Source organism: Microtus oregoni, unplaced genomic scaffold (genome assembly GCF_018167655.1).
Source record: "Microtus oregoni isolate MIOR12 unplaced genomic scaffold, Mior012 000067F_ref0000223, whole genome shotgun sequence".
Taxonomy (NCBI): Eukaryota; Metazoa; Chordata; class Mammalia; order Rodentia; family Cricetidae; genus Microtus; species Microtus oregoni.
Window position 1 is genome coordinate 197,501 of NW_024543974.1, and position 25,213 is coordinate 222,713.

Sequence of the window (25,213 nt, forward strand, 5' to 3'; positions counted from 1 at the left end):
CTCGTCCCAACCCACACTCACCCAACACACTCACGTTCAGCAGCATGCACATGCTCACCACTTCCTACACTCACCCCACATGTACACTCAGGTGCTTGCCTCCATCCCACAGTCACCCAACACATACACTCTCTCATTCACACCTAGCCACGTTCACTAAACATACAGTCATTTACAGGCATCCACAGCTGCCAACATGTACACTCACATACTCATGCCATCCCACATTCAGTCCACATCCACCAACATGCACACTCATATGCTCACGCTCAGCCCCCCACATGACATGTACATTCAAGTGCTCACCCACACCACAAGCACCCAACATACATATTTGTAAGCTCACCCCACTCCTCATTCATCCAACACATATCTTCACATGTTCACCCTCACACCCCCAAGCTCATGCAATTCACACATGTGCTCAGTCACACACCGTACTCTCACACTCATTAAACACTACTCACATGTTCACCCGTACCTACATTCATGCACTCATACATGGCACTTGCTCACTCACACTCACAGAAGGTCACTTACACATATTTCCTCACACTCATATAAGCTAGACTGCATTCATTCATCCACACATGCCTATTGATTCACAAAGTCACTTATCATCATCATCATCATCATCATCATCATCATCTCTCTCTCTCTCTCTCTCTCTCACACACACACACACACACACACACTCACGGGGGGGTATTCACACATGAGTACTTAGACAGTTACTTTCCACACTAATTAATGCTCACTCACTTTCCCTCACGCTCCTGTTCACATGTTTGCTCACACACTACACTGTCCCCATTTCCCCTTTCTTCTGTCTATCCTCCAGGTGAGAGCTCCCCCCACCCCCACCACAGTGTCATTGGCTCTGCCGGAGGATCCATGGCTGTCTTGGAACTTGGGCATGCTTGGAATCAGCAGCTGGTTCCTTAGGGACTGGGTGGACTTCAGAGACCCCGGTACACTTCCTGATTTCCATTGCCTAGAACAGGGGGACTAGGCAGCCCCAGCTTCCCTGAAGGGCAACTCTGGGCTGCAGGCACCAGATCTGGCCACTTTCCAGTTGCTCTTCTTTATCACCCACATTCTCCATAAACAAGTGGAGGCTTGTGGGGGTCTTGATAAATCACCTAGAGAAAGTTAGCAAATGAGGGTAGAGGAGCTGCAAGCACAGGAACGTGGCCTCCCTCCCCAAGATCACCAGACTAGGTCCCCTTTGTGGCCTTTCACAATGTGGGAAGACCCCTGGTATCACTGTCCTTCTGTGCCAGTCTTGAGGGCTCTGGGTCCAGAGTGAGAAGAGGGAGGATCTAGTTGTTAGTGTCCTTTGCTAGAAAGTTCTTTCTTACACCAAGCCCTGTCCCAGTTCCCTACATTGGAAATCCTTAGGGAGACAGATCCAGAGATGTCTATGATGGGGATAGCCACTAGACTGACTCTCTGCTCCCTCCCTGTCCTTTCCCTCCTTTCTTCTTGGTCCTACCCTTACCCCCACTGTGTCTGAATCTGCCACTCCAGGACCTCGGTCCTCTCCTGTGCTTTTCATGCTACTCCTGGGCAATCTCACCTTAGCCTTAGAAATTTGCAGGAAGCAGTCAGCTGACTACCTTCCAGGCTGGTCTCCTTATGTCCAGCCCTTCTCATTTTCCTGAGTCCTCAATCCGCTCTGTCACGACTACCAGCCACCTCCACTCTATGGACCCTGTGGCTACCCACCTTGCTTTCTTTTGGCCTCCAGGTCATGTCCCCTGCTTGTTCAACTTCACTTCTGCCACTTAGTGTGATTGTCACAACCTCCTCTGGAATGGCAGTTTCTTGGTCAGGTCCAGAGGCCCTGGTCCCTTTGGTAGACACTGACCTATCCATCCCTTTTCATGTCTACTCTTCCCAGGCTAACATCACAGATCGTCTCCAATGTTCTAGGGTCAGTATTCACCTGCAGCCCTGGAGCACGTTGACAGGAACCCAGAGAGTCATCCTGGCTGATTGCCGTTGCTGGAACGGGCTTTATTTGAAACTAGGGTCATTGCAGATGTGACTAAGTGAAGAATGGTGAGCTGAGCAGATATTCTCTGGTGCTTCAGGCAGGCCCCATGTACAATGACAGTATCCTAAGACAAGCAGAGAGAAATTCCCAACACATATAGAAATAAGGGACTGTGAACAACAGAGGCTTAGTGAAGTAACCACAAGACAAGGAGTTACCAGGAGCTGCAAGAGGCACGACCTTATCAGGAAGTACCACCCTGCCAACATGACCCCTGAACCATAAAAGAATAAATAATATTGTTTTTCATCAGCCGCAATAATTGTCACAGAAGTCCAAGGATCCTCATATAAACCCCAACTTAGTTATCAAGGAGAATCATCTTTCAAAGTATTGTCCACTGCATAACCCGCCACCTCCCAGCCTGCTTAGCCTCAATAGATCCCACACTTGGGACTTTTGAAAAGCTCTGATCAGCTATGTTTTATGTGTGTGCATATGTGTGTGGGTTGCATACACATATGCACACAATGACTCTTTGAACACCACTTCTCTTGAGCAGGGACAGCTCACTATCTAGGGCACTGCCCTCTTCCCTAGTCGCTCCTTGTGCAGTGGGCACCGGGGCCCTTCATCACCAGGCTACCTTGGATTCTCTGGGTCCCCAAGGGAAACAAGGGCTCTACCTTATGTATCCAGAATAGAATCTTTACCTCTTCCTATGATCTTTGTTTTCCCAAGAGATCCCAGAGTGCATAGGAGAGCCTGGAACCCATGGGAAGCGCCTGGAACCACACTTTCAGAGCAGCCCTATGGCCCCCACTCCAGGTCCTTCACCTCCTCTGCTCAATCCCTTCAAGGAGAGATCCCCCCCCAGGGGCCCTGTTTCCATCTAGGCCCTGGTCCAGGATACCTGGCCAACTGCCTCTTCTACAAGATCTGACTTGTTTAAACCTAAGCAGTGGATTTGGCTTAGGCTCCAGCTGGGACCCACTGAATGCAGAAGGCACCTGACCTGTAGTTAGTGCTCAGAAAAATTCCTTATCCTAGACCCATGCCAAGGCCACTCCTTGGCAGCTACCTTGTTCATAGAATAGCTGTTTCTAATGGCACACATTCCTATGTACTCTGTGCATGTACTTCTACATGCTCATCTATTTGTATCTATTTGTGTGTTTCTCTCTATGCAGTGCATGAATGGGTATGCCTGTGGAGATATGTCTACATTGTGTATCATTAATGTGTGTTTGCTTGAGTTTCTATGTAAATTATGTACATGTGCTTCTGTCTTCATACATAGACTTGTATGTGCATATGTGCTTGTGTATATATTTGTGTATACTTGTGTATGTGTTAATTTGTGTCTGTGTGCATGTGTGTTTCTGTGCATGTATGTTCATATGTTTCACATATTCATGTAAGCTTGTATCCTTGTGTGTGCATCTATGTATTTCTGTCTCAGTGTGTTCATAAGTGCACACGTGAGTGTTTGCCAGTCTTATGGCTGCCCAGCTGTGATGGAGGAAGGTCATTGGCTAATAAAGGAACTGCCCTGGCCCATTTTATTGGTTAGGACATAGGTAGGTGGAGTAAACAGATCAGAACGCTGGGAGGAAGAGGAAGTGAGGTCAGAGACTCCACAGCTCTCTCGGGAGCAGACACCTCAGAGAGAGACGCCATGCCCCGCTCCCAGGATGAAGCTCCGACCCAGGATGGACTAGGCTGGAATCTCCCCGGTAAGCGCACCTTGGGGTGCTACACACAGATGATTATAAATGGGCTAAATTAATATGTGAGAATTAACCTAGAAGAGAATGGGCCAGGCAGTGTTTAAATGAATACAGTTTGTGTGTTGTTATTTCGGGGCATAAGCTAGCTGAGCAGGCAGCCGGGATGCTGGGGACGCAGCCCCGCCGCTCTTATTACTTCATATGGCGCCCACGTGGACAACGGCTTCACATAAAGCCTGAGACAGCTTGGGAAGTAATTCTAGAACAAAATGAAAGCATTGTGCCTGGTTTCTTGGTAGCAGCAATTTCTCGGTTCTACTCTGCTTGCTAGAGGCAAGCAAGCGCCTCATCTAAGAGAGGCTTCCTGACTCAGCTTTAGCTGCAAAGCCTGCAGCTCATTAAGAGGTCCTGCCACGAAACACTTAAATGGTGTTGAGGAAAAGCTGAACACATGCTTTTCGGTTTTCAGCCATAACAGGAAAAAAGCTGCGCCGTTTAAAAATGCCGGCTTTCTGGGCCGTCCTGCCAGGGCAAACTTTGACTATTTGAGGCAGGAGGGCCGGCTACTGGGAGAGGACTTGAGTGTTGTCTGTTGTAGCTCGCTTGCTGGCTACAGCCAGTACCTCAGCCATGAGGCTGGAAAGCTAAGGAATGGGCTGGATCCAGCCAGCAAAGCCACGCCTGTAATCCTACTGATATTTCTTGGTAAATGAAAGACTCTTGTGGTCAGAAAAAGAGAGATATACAGTAAAGAGAGATTCAAAGACAAAGAAAATTTCTAAATGGTTTTAAATGTGTTAAAAATATATGCAGACTAAAAGTTGAAGTTCTTAAAGTAAAAAAAAAAAAGGAAGAGAGTGGTTGTGTGTGGTAGCACACGCCTTTAATCCCAGTGCCTAGAAGGCAGAGACAAACAGATCTCTGTGAGTTCAAGGTGTAGTAGTGTACACCTTTAATCCCGAATGCCTGGGAGGCAGAGACAGGTGGACCTCTGAGAGTTCAAAGACAGCCTGGTCTACAGAGTTACTTAAGGTCAAAGATACAGAGAACCTGTCTCAAAAAGCAAAAAGTTAAAAGTAAAAATAAACGAAATAGCGGTTAAAACAAAGCTGTACAAAGATGGAAAATACACAGAGAATCTTGATACTGTATGCTATTATGCTCTCTTTGAATTATTTAAATGCTGAGGAAGGAGCAACAGATGCTAAAAGATATTTATTTATAAATGCTGCTGAACTAATCCAACATAAATATTGTGAAAATGCCTTGACTTTGAAATTTGGATCTAAGGACATGATGCTTTGGAGAGGAGTTTCTTATTTTGTTTTCACAGAGGATGAGACGCTGTTCATTTCTTCTATTCCGATTTGGTATGATGGACCACGCCCTCCTGAAGGGTTGTTGTGAACATCTTCAGAAAATTGCTTCGCTCAACTGCCAACTGAGATGAAACTAGCACACAGGTTATACCATGAAAGACCTAATTAACGACGCCCCCATTCAGCAGGAAGCAGTTTGGAGAGAAATAACTGCGCCCATATTCCCAAAGAATGTTTATAAATGTTCTTTTACATTTAAAGGGGGATATGATATAGATATGAATAATTTGCATTAGTATAGATTTTGCTTTATTGATAGAGATTTACGGTCAATTTTGTTATATGTATATGTATTTCTGATCTTTATTAAGGTATTGTGATTGTGTAGTTCATTTAAAAATGTAATGTATATAGGTAGTTAATAGATAATCATAATAGTCAAGTTTGTAGTCATGTTAGTTAATATTTTCAAGATATATAGAGATATATTTTAGATAGACATTCTTCATGTCTTTCAAAAATTACAGAATAGGACATTTAATATTTTAATAACTTAGGACTTTTCATGACAATGAGACACTCTGCTCCTGGCAGCACCAATCTACTTCAAGAGGAAGATGGGCATCAAAGAGGTTCGTTATGGAGTTTGATAGCCATTTGGGCAAGAAACTGCGCTTGCCTGGACTATTGCATAAACTGGACACAGAGAACACGCAGAGAGAGGACTACTGAAGTTGCCGAAGGTGAGATGATCTTTCAGGGTTCCTGATTCATGAAAGAGTCTGCGAGACATTCTGCAGGACACAACAGATAGTGACTGAACTGACTTTGAATTTTCCTGCTTTATGGAAATGTCTGCTGGATACCATGGGCCTGAAGGCTGAAGATGGATGCCCCAACGGTACAAAAGAACTTTGGGTGACTGTCCAGGCAGCGAAATGTCTTTGTCATTTCTAGAGTTTGAAGTTTCTTAGTTCTTGTTTACTTAGGTAATATTATATCTTTCTGGAGTCTTTGATGGAGTTAAGAATAGTTAGTTATAGTTATAGTTTTCCTTAGTTATGATAAAGATTATTGTAACTTTTACTTGATAACTGTTTTGTTATATGTAATTTTGCTATGTTAAAGTTAAAGCCTTTTTTTTTGTTTAAACCGAAAAAGGGGAAATGATGGAGGAAGGTCATTGGCTAATAAAGGAACTGCCCTGGCCCATTTTATTGGTTAGGACATAGGTAGGTGGAGTAAACAGATCAGAACGCTGGGAGGAAGAGGAAGTGAGGTCAGAGACTCCACAGCTCTCTCGGGAGCAGACACCTCAGAGAGAGACGCCATGCCCCGCTCCCAGGATGAAGCTCCGACCCAGGATGGACTAGGCTGGAATCTCCCCGGTAAGCGCACCTTGGGGTGCTACACACAGATGATTATAAATGGGCTAAATTAATATGTGAGAATTAACCTAGAAGAGAATGGGCCAGGCAGTGTTTAAATGAATACAGTTTGTGTGTTGTTATTTCGGGGCATAAGCTAGCTGAGCAGGCAGCCGGGATGCTGGGGACGCAGCCCCGCCGCTCTTATTACTTCACAGCTGGCCTTTGCTTGGAGTCACATATGAACATGCCCACTGCCTTTGGTAGCTCTGGTGCCCGCAGCCCCTTTCCCCTATTGTCCCCCATTCAGCACATTGGACTGCTTTGGTGTCATGAGTACTCTGCAATGTACTCTTCCTTTCACTCCTCATTTAGTTTGTCCCAAAGTCCAGGAACTCATACTCAAACAAATATTGGGCTGGAACTTGTCTTCTATGCTCTGCATAATCCACCACCATGGGGCTACCTATGACCAAAGCCAATGCCCAGAATATAATCTACTTTCCAACCTAATGAAAATTGAGGTAGGGACTGCTGGGTCCCAGGGCCTATTTTAATACAATTGTAGGTTTTTTAGACTGAGTCACATGTAGCTAAGGTCAGCCGTGAACTTCCTATTCTCTTACCTCTGCCTCCCAAGTGCTAGGATTAGAGAGTGCACCCCCGTACCTGGTTTCATTGTGATTTTTTTCAGATCATTATCTGGTAACTTGAAATGCATTCAATAGTAAAGTGAGGTTGAAGAATTTAAATACACATAATGGAAGATTTATTTATTTTTATCTTATGGGTATGTGTGTGTTCAAGTGTATGTACGTGCGCCATGCATAAGCCTGGTGCCCATGCAAGAGGGCATTTGGTGCCTAGAAGAAGGAATTTGGATCCCCTGTTTGTAAGATACCAATCTGTGTTCTGGGAACCAAACCTGGGTCCTCTGCAAGAGCAGCAAATGTTCATAACTGCAGAGCCATCTCTCCAGTCCCAAGGCAAAGGCATTTATCCCTGTGACCAAGACCAAGTGCTATGAAGATGGAGTCCATCTTTAACCATGACAGCCCAGCTTCATGGGCTCCTCTCTGGGGCCTTACAGCCTTTGGTCTATACAGTGAGGAACTGTCTGTGGAATCCTTTCTCTGAACTTAACACTTATGTAACACTTGTCTCCTGAGCTGCTGGTGGTGCCCTACTGGGCCTCTCATCTGAGATCTGCGGAGGATAGCTTTGTAAACTTTACTGAAATGAGAGAAAGTCAAATGAGAAAAAAGGTGAATAGCCAGGGAGAGAGGCAGGAAGGGAAAAGCGACGCAGTGTGGGACCTGTTGAGGTGAATCCTGCCCCCAGAACATACCCCAGAGAAACACACTGAGGACTTCATCTTTCTGTCTCTACCAGGGCTCATTGCTGTCTGCCCCTCCTTCCCACCAGCACAGGGACTGGACTGAGGCCCTGACTCCTGGCCCTGGGCCAGTGCCCTTGCCCTGTGTCTGCCCAGCTCAGCAGAGATTGCCAGGCTGTGGAGCACATGCCCCAGAATAGTGCCATGATGCTGCTCGGTGACATTCTATCGCTGGGCCACCACACTGAGTGGTGCCTCCCATCCCCAAAAGGAGAAACCTGGGGACAGTTGGTGCCTTGGTTGCCAGGCCAGGCATAAGAGTATGGCTGTGTGTGAGAAATCACAGACAGTGCCTCTGGGTGAACCCCTTCTGGTCTGTCACTCACTCTGGCCTTGGCTGCTCTATTTTTGCTGTCTGGCTGTCACTGTATAGGGAAGCTCCAGTTCCCATGACCTGAGCAGGAGGCCTTGTGCTTAGCATGGGCTCCCTTCAGCCCTCAGGGGCTTCTGTTTCTTTTCAGGGCAGCTTGTATTCCCAGTGGGTTTGCCTTCCTGAACCCAAACTAGAGCCTCCATCATGATCCAGTTGCAGCCTGTTCTCAGCTCTCAGGGACCTGTGGGGTGCTGAATGGGAGGGCAAGCCAGACTGGCCCAAGTAGCTGTACCAGTATACTGCCTGATGCCAAGGGCTCCTCCCCTCTGCCCTTTCCTAGTGTCAGCACAGGTACTAGTCACTACTCAAACTGCAACAGGGCTCTGGAATTACTCTGTTCCCCTAATTCCATCTAGACAGGCATACAGGGATCTGCTGGAGTATTGAAGTTCCCCTTCTGAAGAGAGTAGGTCCTAGCTTGTTATCCCATAGCCAGAAGGTGCTTCACAAATGCTCCACACCGGGAAGGCAGATATCACCTCAGGTGTGGCCCGCTTTTTGGGTTCAGATCAAGAACAGCTGGAGCAATGGAAGGACCAAGAAAGGAGCGGGAAAGCAGACAAGACCTCAGCCTTATGTCTGGTCAATTGGTATGTGCTTTTATATCTTTGGACCTGTGGTAAGGAGGGCCTTCTTCTGAGGGCAAGGACTGGAAGGGAGCGTGGAAATGCAGAACCTCGGAGGTGGCCTGAGCAGGTCCCTTGTTTCACCTCTGTTCTCTTCTTGATGCCCAGTGATGTTCCAGAGAAGTAGCACCGAGTCATATTGCACAGTGTTTCTTTAATTGAAAGACAACCGACCTCAGAAGCAGCACGCCCTCCAACTGGGTGCAACTGCTCACCAGCCCCTACCTCAGCAGGGACCCAGGGGTGAGGGGAAGGGACCTAGCCATCTTGGGGTGAAGGCACGGGCCAATGCAAACTGGTTCTAGAGGCTCTGGTGGCCTGCTGAGCCTCTTCAGGGTCTATGAAGCTTCCTGCTCCTCATCTTGGTAGCAGAGTATGGTCCCTTCCTGGACAATATGGACAGGATTCTGGGCCTCTACTTTCCAGCCTCCTCCAGGGCTGGGGGTCAAGTGCTGCGCAGGGCAATCACGGAGATAGTTGCCCACAGATTTGTTTGTGCAAGGCCTGGTCAGAGACCTATGAAGCAGAAAGCAGCCTAGGGGATGGTCAGTGTGCGTGCGTGTGTGTGTGTGTGTGTGTGTGTGTGTGTGTGTGTGTATGTGTGTGTGTGTGTGTATGTGTGTGTGTGAGAGAGAGAGACAGAAATAGAGAGACAGACAGAGACCTAGGCAAAGAGATACAGAGCTAGAGAGATATGAACGGGGTCCAGAGATGGCAGGGGAGATATCTACTACCCTAAAAGGAAGCATGGCAGGGCTGGAGAGAAGGACTGATCTGGGAGTTAGTAGAGCCAGGTAATGCCTGGGATGGACAGGTTGTAAACTCGGGATCACCAGAGGGCAAGGGCAGCAGGTAGGGTCCAAGACAGACATTGATGAGGAAGAAGAGGAACACATGTCTGGAGAGAACAGTAGCTGTGGTAGTGTTCTGTGTCCACACTTGCTAGCTCCTCCTGCCACCGGCAGCTGGGTGTCAGAATGGACAAGAAGAAAGATTTATAGGGAGTCTTTGAGTGTACATGGAAGGTGAGTGTTAAATCTCAAAAGCTGAGGGGAACGGGCGAGAGGGCCATGCCATGTGCATACATGCAGGCTTGGGAGCCGGGGGAGGCTGAGCTGGGGCAGTGAGTTAGTGTTGGGGAACAAAGGTGTGTGTGTGTGTGTGTGTGTGTGTGTGTGTGTGTGTGTGTGTGTGTGTGGTGAGGGGGCTTTGCTTCTTTGCTTCCCCTTCCCCTGTGGAACATCTATCTGGTTATGTTCCTCAGAGACTCTCACCAAGGCTACCATTGTGGCTACTACTGCCTCTACTTCTTATAATTTCCAAACTGGATGGCCAGGCGGTCAGTGACGCAGCGGAAGGTGGCTGGCTGCACTTCCCAGTAGGGCACAGGGTTGTTGAAGAGGCTGATGCCGTTATAGTAGGCCCTCTTGACTCCGAAGCCCATGGGGCAAAAGTCGTTGATGCCCACCTTGGTGATGTTGTTGGAGTGCAGATAGACCACCTGGGGGCAGAGGGGATGTGACTGGGGATTTTCATAGGGGCCCAGGGCCACAGACCACCTTTCCCACTCTGTCCCAGCCTGGGTGGGTGTTATAGGCTGGAGGCAAGATGGAGGGCAGATGTAAGAGTGGTAGGGCCTGCCTCCATATTTAACTCCATCGGTCACTTCCTAGTGTCATTTCATGCTCACCCTTTGATGGCCAGTTGGTGATGCTTCACCCAATTCAGAAGAGAACAATGACCCGAGTGTGTTAGCGGGAATTGGCTGTGATTAGAGTACTAGCGTATGATTGAACCCAGGCCAGGATGAGGGGCTCAGGTGAGGTGTATAGCGAGAGGTGAGTTGCGATGCGTGGGGTGGGGGCTATGTTTGGTAGAATGAGGCTGCTGTAGGAAGCAAACAGTGATCCTGATAGGTTATCTATGTAGGAGATATGGTGCTTTGGTTAGGAGCTCACTGGTGTAGTAAGGTCACTGGCCAGTAGAGGGTGCTCTCAGCCTGGCATGTGCTGCCCCAGGGGAGGATGAATGTGCTTTCTATCATGAATGGAGTTGACATAAAATTGAGGTCCAGAACAGGGCTGGGAAAGACCTAGTTTGCCTATGTGGCTGAAAGCTAAGTCAAAGAGGGAGGCTCCCCTTCCCAAGAGATCCCACAGATGGGAGTTAGTACTGCCTCGGTGCAAACAGAGAGTGGGCACCACTCCAGTGGGGTCTGAATGAGGACCTGGGACCCAGGGAGCAATCTAGATCCTCTTATGCTCTCTACCCTGGGTCCCTTAAAAAATGGGGTCAGGGGAGGCAGGCAATTCAGAGGCTGGTGTCTTGCTCCCACCCAGCCCGGGAGAGGCAGCTCTCACCTGGAGGAGTTTGAGGTCTGGGAGGCCAGCAGGCACCCGGGACAGCTTATTGTTGTCCAAATGGAGTTCCCGCAGGGTGGGCAGAAAACTCAGGCTCCCATTCTCAATCATTCGGATCTGGTTGTGGCCTAAGCCCAGCCTGAAGAGAAGTAAATTAGAAGTCATCAGAGGCTCGAGGGGAGGAGGACGCTGGAATAGAGCACAGGGACTTGGGTGCCACCCTATGAATTGCCCCATTTACTGATGGAGCCCCGCAGCCCCCAAGGACTGTCCCAGCCTCACCTGTACAGCTTGGAGTAGCGAAGTAGGTCCTCCAACTCGATAGCCTGGATTTTGTTGTGGTCCAGGTGAAGTTCATTCAGGGTCTCAGGGAGATCTATTCAGAAGAGAGCATGCTGGCAGGTAAGTGCAGAGTCTGGAGCAGGTAGAAAGAAATCCCACTCTGCTCCAGGAGGGCAGCCCTGATCCAGTATACTGGACAAACCCCCTTCAATGCTCCTGGAGGTAGGGCACTGACACTCTCCTACCTTTGGGGATGCCAGTGAGCTTGGCCTCTGAGATGCGCAGGTAGTTGAGCTTCAGGCCATCAAAGGCTCCTGGTTCAAAACCGCTGTTCTCCAGGGGATTCCCACCCATCTCTAGGAGAGAAGTCCTGTCAGCCTGGAGCCAATCAGTGGCACCCCACACACCATTCTTTTCTGGGCTGGGGAGCTGCTGGTTGCTGACTCTTCCTACCTCCTCTAGAAAGCAGTCTAAGAATTTGCCCTGCTAACTAACTGAAAACTCCATCTGTTCAAGATGACTAGTTCAAAGATCTGGCACTGTTCTTGGCCTCTGGGAGTTGGGAAGCAATAGGAAAGTATCAGATAGGCATAGGAAAGTATTAGATAGGAGAGGTAGAGAAAAAGTCAGAACTTCCAGAAAGTCAGGGCTTCCAATTTCTGCTGCTATGGTGGTCTGCTGCCCTTCTCCATTCTTTCTATTAGCCTGATCTTCCTGCGTCCTATACCATCCCTTTACCCACAATGATTATGCAAACTGGGCTTTTGTCAAGAAGCATAATAATCTTCTTTTAGACTACTTTTGAGACTCTTTCTTTACCTGAGTCTTTAAACCCACCCCAGTGTCCTTCATTGGGCCCTGAATCAAGCTTTTGGAACATTCTGAGGCATACAGGGCTTTCCCACTAGTACAGGACAGTCCAGGACCCAACTGCCCTGGCTGGAAGGGATCTCCTCTACCCGGCTCCTTTATGCCTGACTCTCACCAATGCAGTTCATGTTCCGGAGCCCGCTGAACACGCCCTTGGGCACTTTGCGGATACGATTGTCATGGATGCGTAGCTCTACCAGGGAGCTGGGCAGGTTGGGAGGAATCTCCACCAGGTGGTTCTTGGAGATGTAGAGTTTCTGCAGTTTCCGCAAAGGGCTAAAGGCCTTCTCATGGATCTTGGAGATCTTATTGTTTACCAGGACCAGGGCCTGAGGCAGGGCAGGGGACCAAGGTGAGTATCCCAACCCCTGACACCACCTTCCCTCTTCTGCCTCCTGAACTTAACTACTGATAGCACTTGAGAGGCATCTGAACCTGTTTGGTTTCTTGGAGGTCAGTGTTTGTGAGCAGAGTGCATGGCAAGGAACTAAGGTTAAGTTTAGCTCCAAGCTGCCCTGGGAATGCCATTACTGACCAGCACAGTCTGCTAGTCAGTTTCTCCAAGAGTAACAACAGAATCTACTCTCTTTGTGTTGCTCAGAGGAGCCAGTAAAATGCAAAGCTTTCAGTCAAAAAGGGAACTGACCCGAGGAATTTTGTCTTGTGCCTGTGCACATAATCCATGGTCTTGGGTGTTCCCACCTCAGCCAGGGCCAGACTTATCTCAGCTCCATTGGTTCCCAGTCCCTCTTCCAAGTCCCATTTGTGAGCATCCCTCCTCCCAGCTAGAGAAACATCAAACTCTCCCCAGCTCCTCAGAAAGGACAGGGGGCAAAAGGAAGTTTACATAGAGGTGCTGAAGGCCTTTGAAGTCATCCTTGCGGAGCTCAGAGATGTCGTTGTTCTGCAGGTCTAGCAGTGTGGTGTCAGGTGAGATTTCCTTGGGCACAGTCTTCAGACCTGGGGACCAGCATCATCACCAGCATAAGCCTGGCTCATCCTGTCTGCTGTCACAGCTGGTGTAAAGGTGCCCACAGCTGCTGGGCACACACATGCATATGGGTACGCCCAGAGACATTAGTACAAATGCAGAGACTCTGAGCTAATGGGTGCCAGCTCCAAGCTTGCATTCTACTTACTTTTCACATGCCAGACACTGGACACCCACAAACACTCATACCACAATACCTCAGCCTGTGGTGACTCATAGCATCCCCACCCCTACCATTCTATACCCATCTCACAGGACAGCCCATGTGTCCTCTTTAGGAGGGGCTCCCAGGCAGGGCCGGTACCTCTCTGGACACTCTCACCTTAAACTGCCTAGTGACTCACCCAAGTCGGAGCACTGAACAACCCGCAGGTGGCAGTGGCAGCCGAAAGGACACATGGCACTGAAGGTAGGTGTGACAGAGTCCAGGTCAGGGACACCTGAGGTCGTGTCTGAGCCTGAAGCCTCCTCATCATTCATCATGAGCAGTCCATCGTCCAGGGTGAAGTCCCAGAAGCCCTTCTGCTCAAAGAGCAGGGCCTGGCTGAGGGCCAGCAGCAAGGTGAGTAGCCACAGGGGACTCATGGTGAATGTTCCTGGGAGCAAAAAACATGAGAAGGGCCACGTGTTGGCACTGTGTTCCTCTATCCCTCACAAGAGGCAGCAGAGGGAAGAGGTATGGGTAAGAAGCACCAGTTGAGGTAGGAGTACTGGAATGAGTTGGTTTCATTGGGCAATGAAATGTCTTCCCATTTAGCTCAAGGTTGCCCCCACCACCATTGAGTCAGCCAGAGCCTGCCTCACTGCCTGAGGGCTAGAGGTCAGTGAGGCTAACTGGAGGCTGAGAGGAAACCCAGCTATTGCCCCCCCCCACCCTCCGCCTCAATCTTTCCTGAGAGTGAGCTTGGGAGATTTGGATGCTCTTAGTTTAAGTGGGCGATGAATGAGTCATCCTTTCACAGTCTGAACCTCTCCACAGTGCCCATGCTGTTCTGAGAAGGTTCAGAGGCCAAGACACGAGGTGGGAGGGGAGGGGAGAGAGAGACACACACAGAGAGAGACAGAGACAGAGAGATTCTCTAATGCTGTAGCAACACAAAGCAAAGGTCCTGGGAATTAGGGGATCAGCACTTGGCAGCTCCCTTCCTTTCATTTCCCAGGACTCAGTCTGCAGAACTCGGGGCTCCCATGTCTATCTCTGCTTTCTTTATGCCCATGGCCCTGGCATCAGGGTAAGCTGTTGCCAGAGTAACAGGGCAGGGTTGGGCTTGTCTAGAGGCCCCCCAGGCTGAGGCAGTGGGGCGGGGGTGGAGACTGCGCTGCCTGAACCTGCAGCACCCACATCTTCTGTTTCTTCCTCCTGCATTTAACTACGCAAGCATGGCCTAGTCTGTAGGACAAGGCTGAGCCCCTGCCTCACTTACCACTCCTTGCCCAACTCCATAGCAAGGGCTCAGGGTATTTTGACCTGTTCATCCCATTTTCTCAATAGGGGATCCATGTTGGCCTTGCTAGTCTCCCAGGCTTGGATGTCTGGGGGTTATCCTGGTGCATGTGTGGAAAGGAAGCCCAGCCTCTTGAAGACTTGGAGCAGCCCCAGCTCAAGGAGGCCTCGTATGGGGCACATTTTGGTGGGAAAGCTGGGATATTTGGGGCTCCATCTGGGCTAACTAAACCCCTCTGATCTCAATTGCTGGAGGCAAAAGTGGAAGGAGCCCAGTTGATGAGGGGGCTGCACTCCCTGCTATTTTGAAATCCTCAGCAGCAGTGAGGTGGGGTGCTGGGACACCCCGTTTTGGTTATGCACAAGCACTGCCCATCTAGTGAATGTCAGCCCCAGAAGAAATCTTACCCTATGTTATTGCTTGAAAAATCCCAGATTTGTGTGTGTGTGTGTGTGTGTGTGTGTGTGTGTGTGTGTGTGTGTAGTAGGGAGACCCCCCCCCACACACACACAGAAACCCAACCCCGGTGGTTCTCATGGCTTGCCCAGGTTCCTAACTTATACCAGTATACAGAAGGGCCTCAACATAGGTAGTGATGAGCTGCTTCCTGGAGAGAATAGAGCAGCCTTTCTGATACCCAAAGATCACACAGCAAAGTAGGGGCCACAGGCCAAGGCTCAGCTCAGTTTCCTTTTTATCTGCAGAAGTCCTCAGCTTGGTGAGTGTCTGTCTTCCCTCATTCCTTCCAAGTAGCCTCAAGATGCCCATCCAAGCCTGGCCTAGCAAGACACAGGAGATTCCCCAGAAGGTCTTGACCCCAGAGTAGCTAGAAAGATCTGTCATCTTTCAGCCCATGGCCTCTAGAACAGGGCGGGGATCTTGTCCAGGGCAGATGGACCAGAAGGGCTGGGAGGAGGAGCAAGAGCAGCCCAGAGCAGGCAAAAGAGGCAGAAGGGAGGCCAGAGAGCAAGATGGAATGGCAGGGAAGGAGTGAGGCACTGCCCCACCCACCTGCCTGTCCCCTCTGCCAAAACTATCCTGCAGAAAGATGAGTCAAGGCTAGAATTTATACCCACCTGAGCTGCAGGACCCACAATCCTCCTGTACAGGCCAGGAATCAGGGGAGGTGGCATAGATAGGGGATGCAGTTGGACAGAGCGCCATCTTTTTGGAACAAACCCAGGTTCTTTGGAACTAGAGTGGCCTGGAGATCTCCACAGGGCACCCCTTCCCTAGGCAGGAATCTCCTGAGACACCGTGTGTGGTTCACAGACACTCAGGGTGCAATGTTCCTCTGTAGGCACTGCAGCCTGTTCGGATTAAAAGCTGGCTCCACCAAGAGAAAGGAGCTACAGAACCCTAGGTGGGTTTATATGACTAGATTTGAAGGGGCATTGGTGTGGGGATCCACAAAGGGCTAGGAGGATGAGACAGGGGGATCCCAGGCTGTTGTGAGTTCCAGTCCAGGCTTATCCTGGTGTAGGAGGCTCAAGGACCGTACAGAGGCAGGATGCTGGTTTTTTTTTCAGGGCTCAAGGCTTATGAGGTGGGTACCAGGCAGGCTTCCTTGCACAGCCCTCATTTTCACTCAAAAACTGACACTAGATTCATTTCCCATATTCTTCAGGGAAGGGGGTGTGCCAGACACAGAGCCAGAGAAGGGGATCCATTAAATTAAGAGAGTACAGAGGGTAGGTCTGCACCGCCAATAGTACCACTTTATGGATGAGAGAACTGATTGCTCCCAAGTCCCCTGTTTACTCAGCCTGAACAGAGAGTACAGCTTTGGTCACTCTAGGGTCTGAGCTTTCAGTCCTGCTTTTCATCCACGAATGAGGGTAGCTTCTGGGAAACACTGGGCCTATACATGGGTAATGCAGAGACCCAGGATGGGTGGGAGAGTCACTAAATCACTAAGTGGGATTATAGTGACAGTGGGGTGCTACAGAGAGTCTCACATGCCTCCCTTCCTCAGCTCCCTCAAACTGAGCCTTCATCTCCATACACTGAGGAGGCAGGCAAAGTTGTAGTCAGGAAGGGATCTTCTGTGGGCAGACTCTGTAAAACCTATAGAAAGTTACTCCAATCCCACTTTCTTCTGCCACGGGGGCTTCCAGGCCTCAGCCTCCCTTCATGGGCCTCTTCGGCTGAGCTTCTGCTCCATCAAAGTGAGCTCTGATCTAGCTGAGCGCTAGCTCATCAGAGCAAAGGAAAGAAGTCATCACCATGGTGAGCTGAGCTTGGCAAGGGCAAGTGCGAACAAGGGAAGGGGACGGGCTTCCTGGAGCCTGTGTCGCCACCCCAATAGGGCCCTCCTTGTCTGTCCCTCTGAAAGCCAGTGTAGTTCTCCACTCAGGATTGCTCCTGGCCACAGCCAAGCAAGACATGCTGGCAGTCTCTGAGAACATGGAAGGGCTGTGCCAGGCATTCAGGCCAGGCCAAGGGCGGCAGGGGCAAGGCTTGAGGTCTGGCAGGCTATGGGAGTTTGCCTGCAGATGTGGGGCTGGCAGCTGCCAAGGAGCAGACACCAAGTACAGTTTCAGCAGCCTTCTTCTGGGGGACTGGGCCCTGCTGAGTAACCCTACGTCAACTGGAAGGTGCTGTCTTCTACTAAGTTCTGCTGGGCTCCTGGGACTGTGCAGGTGGGGAAATGTGTAAGAGACAGGAGACACTAGGCACTGTTTTGCCTTCCTCTGATCATCAAAGGTGAGCTGACACCTGACCTGCTTCTTGATGCCCTCTAAGGCCACCTAGCTCCAGCCTAACATTTAAGTGTCAACCAGAGGGATGGGATGTGTGCTTTCTTTCCTGTATGCCCTAAGGTGAGCAGAGTCCAAGTCAAGCTGGTCAGGGCCACATCTTACCACCTGTGGCCCTGGTACTGGCAGAGTATCTGGGCAGTCAGATACAGCTCTCCAACAGACTTGGGGTGGGCTGTACCTGAATTCAGGAGTCAGAAGTCCCTGGAGTATGTATAGAGAGGTGGTGAGTGCATTGAGGGAGAGCTTTCTATTGCTTGCTCATGCTCTACTGAGAGGTATTACATTTCCGGGTCCCTTTGCACCTGACCCATGTGTCCACCCACCTTCTCCCATTTAGTAACAAAGTCTGGGCTCCTAGAGTTTTCAAAGGAGAGAAGGATGCCATCACTTCTCAATGGTGGAAGAGGAGACTCAAGTGCTTTCTTTACCTACCCAGCCCCTGGTGACCAGAATGCTTTTAACATTTGATAGGCACCTAGTAAGTGAGGCTAAGAGAATTTGTCCCAAACTCTTTCCCACAGCCTCACAGTGAGGTAAGAGTCAGGCTGAGAGGTTACTGTGTCTGTCTACCTGACCATTCTGATCCCTGCTCCTGGAGAGAGTAGCAAGGCAACACATTCCAGATCCCAGAAAGTCCCCTTTCTTCTCATGTCTTGGGGTTTCTGAACTCTCTCCCCAATACCAGGTTGCCAGGAGCTCTGCCTGAGGTTCCCAGCCTTATGCAGTCAGCTGCGAAAGACCTCTTGATTTTCAGCCACTAAAGCCCATGGAAAGGCCACACCTGGGGCTTTCTGGACTTGGAATCAGGGAAGAAGGTAATTAGAGTGAAGAAACACCCCTGGAGTCCCGCATTTATCTGAGGCATCTTTGACTGAGGGATATAAAAGTGGGGTAAGGGACTTGATGGCCTGGAAGAGGGCAGAAGACAAAGCCTGGCTCTCAAGAACCAGAGGATTTAGCCCAGCAAACCCTAGCCTCCCTCTGAAAACGCCTGAATCTGTTGTTTCTGGAAGGCTGGAGGATGGTCTTAGGTGGGACAAGTGTGAACCACACTCTCTCTTCCGTGAGCCACACCCCCACCCTGTGAGATTTGCAGAAAGGACTCTGTGGGTGGTCCAGGTGTAATATGTGATGCTGCTGGCCTTCCCCATCCCAGTGTGCCTGAGCACAAAGGAATGGGAGTCTCCTGGGGTGAGGAAGGGGTGAGAAACAATGCCAATTGCCCCAGAATTCAGTGGGCAGGGCCAGAGCAGGAGTCCCCTGGTTAGTTTGCCTTTTAGGGGGACTGGACCTGCCCTGAAATCTTTGGTCTATCTATGACTAGGTATCCGGGAACATTCATTCACACTGCTCCCCTACTTCTTGGCATGAGGGAGGTCCTGTGTTGGGGTGTCTCCCTACAACCAATTGGCCTCTTTACAATGGGGTGGGCCTGCTGCTTGGACTATTGGCATGTGGGGGCCAGACTAGAAGATGAGTATGGCATTTTAGATCAGGGACAAAGGAGGAGGAGCCGGAGGGAGTCATGGTGGATGTGGAGGGAGTCAGGGGGGTGTTGTGGAGGATTGATGAAGCTGAGAAGTTCCAGTAGTTGGAGTATTAGGGGCTCTCAGTATTGCTGCCTCATGGGGGAGGCATGCTGAGAATCCTGTCTAAGGACTAGTGACTTCTGGGTAGACTCATGGGACTCCGTTTCTCCAGGGAGAGTAGGAGAAAGATCATGATGAGAGAGCCCAGGCAAGAGGGAGACAAAAATGGAGTCCCCACTTCACCTCAACACCGGGTAACAGGAATTGAGTGACCTAGGGGGGATCCTAGTGCAAATTGTCAAGTATAGCCTTAATTACAAATTCTTCCTCTGAGGTCTTGACACTGTGACTGGAAGAATACACACATTGTCATGGGATGGCTACAGAATGTGGCTGAAGAAAGCTCCTTTTCACCTCCACAATGTCCTTTCTCCTTCTACCCCACTATGTTGCCAATCCTCCAGCAGCCTAGGGCTTGGGAGGGACTGGAGAAAGATTTGAACCAGCTCTAGCAACTTATCTGACATGATGGTCAGTGACTGGCACACCCCTCTGGGCCCCTAAAACTAGCTGGTCCCAGATTCGCGTTGCATGCAGTAGGACCTTGACCCCTGTTCCGGGCAGGGTGCAGAAGCAGCACTGGACTGGAGTCCTGTGGAGTGAAAGTGGGCCAGTGTATGAGTGGGTCAGAGAGGCGCAGCTGCCACACCCAGGTGGCCAGCTGGCTGTGGAGCCCTGGCTCAGAGCCTCCTCCTGCTGCCTTACCCTGGTGGCTTAGAGGCAGACCGCCATCCTCCCATCAGTATAGCTGCACCGCCTGCCTTTGAAGATTCATCCCCTTTGGCCTTCAGCAACCATACAGCAGTCACGCACAGCCTTGTTCCACACAAAGTACCTCTGCCACCCACAAGTTCTCCTAGGGTGTGGGTGGCACGGGCAACTGATTGCAAGTCCAGATGTCAGTCCCTGGAAACCTTGCTGGCATCGAAGAAGCATCTCCAGCTTGTCTCAATCCCAGTCATTACAAGGCAAAAAGCTGGCAGGGCAAAGGAACTTGGACAGAAGCTACTAAAGAGGAAACTGGAGCCACCCAGATGCTATGTCCTTGACTTAATGAAGATTTCCTCTGCCTGCCTCACCTCCCTGCAGGGTCCTGTGCCTCTGACTCTGGGCATATAGGAGCCTGACCCCACCCCTGGGGTAGTGACAGGGCACTCCAGTCCCCCAAACTTCACTAGACTTGGTGAATTCCCAAATGACACTCTCTCTCTCTCTCTCTCTCTCTCTCTCTCTCTCTCTCTCTCTCGATTCCTTTTCTTGACGGATCCCTCAGGGCCCTAAGCCATATTTGTACCTGGGAACATGGCACAGTTGCCCAATTTTCTACATCTATACCATTCTCTGCCCATTGTGCATCTTAGCTCAAGAGGGTTCTGGAAACAGATAGAACTGAGGTAACCAGGCAGGCAACCCAGGACCCCTATCACTGAGACTCTGGTGGAGCCATCCCTTGCCCAGAAGAGGGTGGAGGCAGGGCATTAGTCTGTGGTGAGTATGGAATATCAGGGCAAGGTGCCTGAGGGGTGCCTGGGAGTCCAAGGGGAAACTGTGCCAGTGCTGAGTTTTTCATTGGCTCCATCCTCCCTGACTTGGCCATGTGCCAAGCCCCCAAGGAAGGCTGAGCTGGGAGAGCAAGGCTAGCTGGCATGGAGGGTGTGCCTGGGCCTTGCCATGAAGGGCTAGGGCTGTGGGTAGAGCCAGCATGCCAGTCACCCAGCTCTGCCTCAGTGATATCCTGGGCAGCAGCCAAGGGGAAGCTCCCTACCCCCCCCCCCCAAGGAAGAGAGGGAAAGCCTGGATGAGTTTATCAGCTAAGCAAGGTCAGAGGGGAAAGGGAAAGGAAGAGTGGGAAGAAAGTTCAGGGAAGAGGGTGGGGAGAAGAGGCAGAGATGGGATAAGGACCAAAGGGGCCACAAGGTATCTAGGAAAGAACACAAACCAGGAGCCTTAGTTGGGTGCCCTGGGGTGTGGAGGGAGCAGTGGAGGTACAGACAGTGGGACAGCAGACGCCAGACTGAGCTAGCAGATGCAGTAGGGCTGCTATGGGGCATCTCTGGGTTAGTGAGGTGACAGCATAGCCAGGAATGAAGACAGCAAGGACAGATTGGGGTCTTTGTGGGAGAGTGGAGTCAGTTTGGGGCTTGAGCAGGCCCTACCTGTGTTGTGTTACAGAGCGGCGGGCTGTGTCCCGCCACCCGGCTAGCTTTACCAGAAATAATTACATGGAAACTGTATTCTTTTAAACACTGCCTGACCCATTAGTTTCAGTTTCTTATTGGCTAGCTTTTACATATTGATCTAACCCATTTCTATTAATCTGTATAGCCCACGAGCTGGCTTACCAGGAATGATCTTAACCTGCGTCTGTCTGGAGTGGGAGAATCATGGCGACTCCCTGACTCAGCTTCTTTCTCCCAGCATTCCATTCTGTTTACTCCGCCTACCTAAGGGTTGACCTATCAAATGGGTCTAGGCAGTTTCTTTATTAATAAGAAATCACTCCCACATCATTTCCCCTTTTTCTGTTTAAACAAAAAAGAAAGGCTTTAACTTTAACATAGTAAAATTACATATAGCAAAACAGTTATCAAGCAAGAATTACAGTTACAATATTTATATCTATTTTATCTTTTATTATAACTAAGGAAAACTATAACTATCTATTCATTCTTCAACTCCATCAAAGACTCCAGAAGGATATAATACTACCTAAGTAAACAAGAAATAAGAAAACTCTAGAAATGACAGAGACATCTTGCTGCCTGGACAGTCACCCCAAGTTCTTTTGTATGATTGGGGCATCCATCTTCAGCCTTCAGGCCCATAGTATCCAGCAGACATTTCCATCAAACAGGAAATTCCAAAGACAGTTCAGTCACTATCTGCTGTGTCCTGCAGAATGTCTCGCAGACTCTTTCATGAGTCATGAACCCCAAAAGACCGTCTTGCCTTTAGGCAAGTTCAGCAGTCCTCTCTCTGCGGGTTCTCTGTGTCCATTTTATGCAACAGTCCAGGCAAGAGCAGTTTCTTGCCCAAATGGCTATCCAACTCCATCAGGATCCTCTTCGATGCCCATCTTCCTCTCGAGGTAGATTGATGCCACCAGGAGCAGATATGTCTCATTGTCATGAAAAGTCCTAAGTTATTAAAACATTAAATGCCATATTCTGCAGTCTTTGAGAGAGATGAAGAATGCCTATCTGAAATATATCTCTATATATCTAGAAAATCTAAGTAACATGACTACAAACTTGACTATTATTTTTGATTATCCATCAACAACCTATATTTCCTAATTATACATTACATTTTAAAAATGAACTACACAATCACAATACCTTAATCAAGATCAGAAATACATATACATATAACAAAATTGACCTTAAAATCCATACCAATGCAAATTATTCATACCTATATCATTTCCCCCTTTAAATGTAAAAGAACATTTATAAACAATATTTTGGGAACATGGGCGCAGTTTTTTCTCTCTGAACTGCTTCCTGCTGAATGGGGGCGCTGTTAATCAGATCATTTAGGGTGTAACCTGTGTGCCAGGTTTATCTCAGTTGCCAGTTGAGTGAAGTAATTTTTTGAGGGTGTTCACAGGAACTTTTCGGGAGGTCGTGGTCTATCATACCATATCGGGATAGATGCAATCCACAGGGTCTGGTCCTCTGTGAAAACAAAAGAAGACCCTTTCCAAAGCATCATATCCTTAGACCCAAATTTTGAAATCGTAATACCCTTATATCCATTCTGGTTTAGCTTGGCAGCCCATGTAATGAAATGTCTCTCTGTACTTAGCTCCTTTACAGTCAAAAAATTTAAAGAAAACACAATGTACATAATCCAGACTCTCTGTGAATTTTCCATTTTTACGTGGCTTATTTTTCTTTATTTCTTTTAATCTCTTAACTATCTGTACTCTGTCTCTTTAAAGACTTTACCTTTTTTTTAAAAAAAAACCATTAACTTTATTTTCTATATTCTTTTTCTTTTTTCTCTCAAGTCTATGTGCATTCATCCAACAGTGTGGTCTTTTATGTCTGAATCTGTTTTATTGTGAATCTATAACATTTTTTTACTATCCAGGAACATTTCTTAAAATGTTAAGCAGTTCTTAAAAACTTAAGTTGTGCCATGTACAGGTAATACGGTACCGCCTGTGTCCTGCCCAGTTGAAACCTTAAATGCGCTGTTTTTATGGTAATTACGGTAGTTTCTGCCTGAGACCAGCACAGTTCAGCATGGCAGAGCTGAGCCAAGCCGCTCCTGCCTCAGAGCCATTTGGTGCCCCTGAGCCACACACAGTTCCAGGCACACAGCAGTCCACATTGCCATCAAGCAAGCCGTAGAGCTTTACTCCAAATGTTCCATTTAAAAGCTCTGTCTCCCACAGGAGCCAGACAGAGATCGTAATGGCGGCACAGCCCAGAAAGCCGGCATTTTAAAACAGCCAGTTTTTTCCGGCTGCTGAGTCAGGACAATTTCTTTGCGGCACGCAACCCACAAACAGCAAAAAGCTGTCTTAAATTCTCTCTCCTTTTTAAGCCCTCTCAGGTTTTATGTGGAGTTCATTAGCATGTTGGGCGCCACTCTGTTGTGTTACAGAGCGGCGGGCTGTGTCCCGCCACCCGGCTAGCTTTACCAGAAATAATTACATGGAAACTGCATTCTTTTAAACACTGCCTGACCCATTAGTTTCAGTTTCTTATTGGCTAGCTTTTACATATTGATCTAACCCATTTCTATTAATCTGTATAGCCCACGAGCTGGCTTACCAGGAATGATCTTAACCTGCGTCTGTCTGGAGTGGGAGAATCATGGCGACTCCCTGACTCAGCTTCTTTCTCCCAGCATTCCATTCTGTTTACTCCGCCTACCTAAGGGTTGACCTATCAAATGGGTCTAGGCAGTTTCTTTATTAATAAGAAATCACTCCCACATCAAAGGAAGAGTGGGAAGAAAGTTCAGGGAAGAGGGTGGGGAGAAGAGGCAGAGATGGGATAAGGACCAAAGGGGCCACAAGGTATCTAGGAAAGAACACAAACCAGGAGCCTTAGTTGGGTGCCCTGGGGTGTGGAGGGAGCAGTGGAGGTACAGACAGTGGGACAGCAGACGCCAGACTGAGCTAGCAGATGCAGTAGGGCTGCTATGGGGCATCTCTGGGTTAGTGAGGTGACAGCATAGCCAGGAATGAAGACAGCAAGGACAGATTGGGGTCTTTGTGGGAGAGTGGAGTCAGTTTGGGGCTTGAGCAGGCCCTACCTGGGGAGGGGGAAGCAGCCAGGTGCAGGCTGGTTAGTTGGTGGGCTAAGATGTCAGGCTGTCGGTGTGTCTGTCCGTCAGGCAGGGCCAACCGGGAGCAGCTGCTCACTCCTGGGCAGTTTGTGTGGAGAGAGGGAGACAGAGGCGGTGGGAGGGAGGCTAAAGGCTGGGCGGGCCGACAGGGAGGGGACGAACAGGGAGGGGGCGGAGAGGGAGACGAGGGAGGGGGCTGGTGGAGCTAAGAGGGAGAAAAGGAGGGAGGAAGGGCAGCTGGGAGGGAGGGGGCAGGCTTCCCGGCCCCCTGGCAGCTTCAAAGGAAGCAATTTTCTTGTAGACGGCTAGGCTGTGTTGCACCCCTCCCCCTCATGCCCCCCACTCTGGCCCCTGCCTCAAGCACACTTTGAAAGGACACACACTCACTTACTTAGGGACAGACCCTTGGTGTCTCTGGGCAGACAGCCTCACAGAGTCAAACTTTCCACTGCCCAAATGGGGACACTGAGGTGCTTGCTGGCATGCTGACAGGCAGAAGAAAATGAGAGATGAAAGGAGGTAGCCTTATGGCTAGGACAGTGAGAGGCCCTGGAATTCTGTCCTAATTCTACCCAGAACTCTGCCTGGTCTGAAATAAGTGGGTGGTTTGGGGATCAGAGAGTAGTGTATGGTAGGCTTCTGGAAGGGCTTGATCCAGGCTCCTAGGGGCTCTGTAAGCCTTTCCTCCCCATCCCTTCCTCCTTTAAAAAGGAATTTGTCCCCAGATTCTGGAGACCTTCTTGGCTCACCTCCCTGAAGCCTTTGAGAAATTGGCAAAGTTGATTTGGAGAAGAAGAACC

At 49.4% G+C, this 25,213-nt stretch overlaps 1 protein-coding gene across 1 annotated transcript; it reads right to left on the bottom strand.

The window, feature by feature from the left end:
* Positions 1–9,431: 9,431 nt before the first annotated feature.
* LOC121440445 (biglycan-like) lies at positions 9,432–24,499 on the bottom strand. The gene is made up of 8 exons (XM_041641196.1): positions 24,381–24,499; positions 13,658–13,909; positions 13,170–13,282; positions 12,438–12,651; positions 11,698–11,808; positions 11,453–11,546; positions 11,171–11,309; positions 9,432–10,311 (listed from the first exon to the last, which is right to left on the bottom strand). The coding sequence occupies exons 2-8, from the start codon at positions 13,896–13,898 to the stop codon at positions 10,114–10,116; spliced, it is 1,110 nt and encodes a 369-aa protein (XP_041497130.1). The 5' UTR covers positions 13,899–13,909; positions 24,381–24,499; the 3' UTR covers positions 9,432–10,113.
* Between the last annotated feature and the right edge of the window lie 714 nt (positions 24,500–25,213).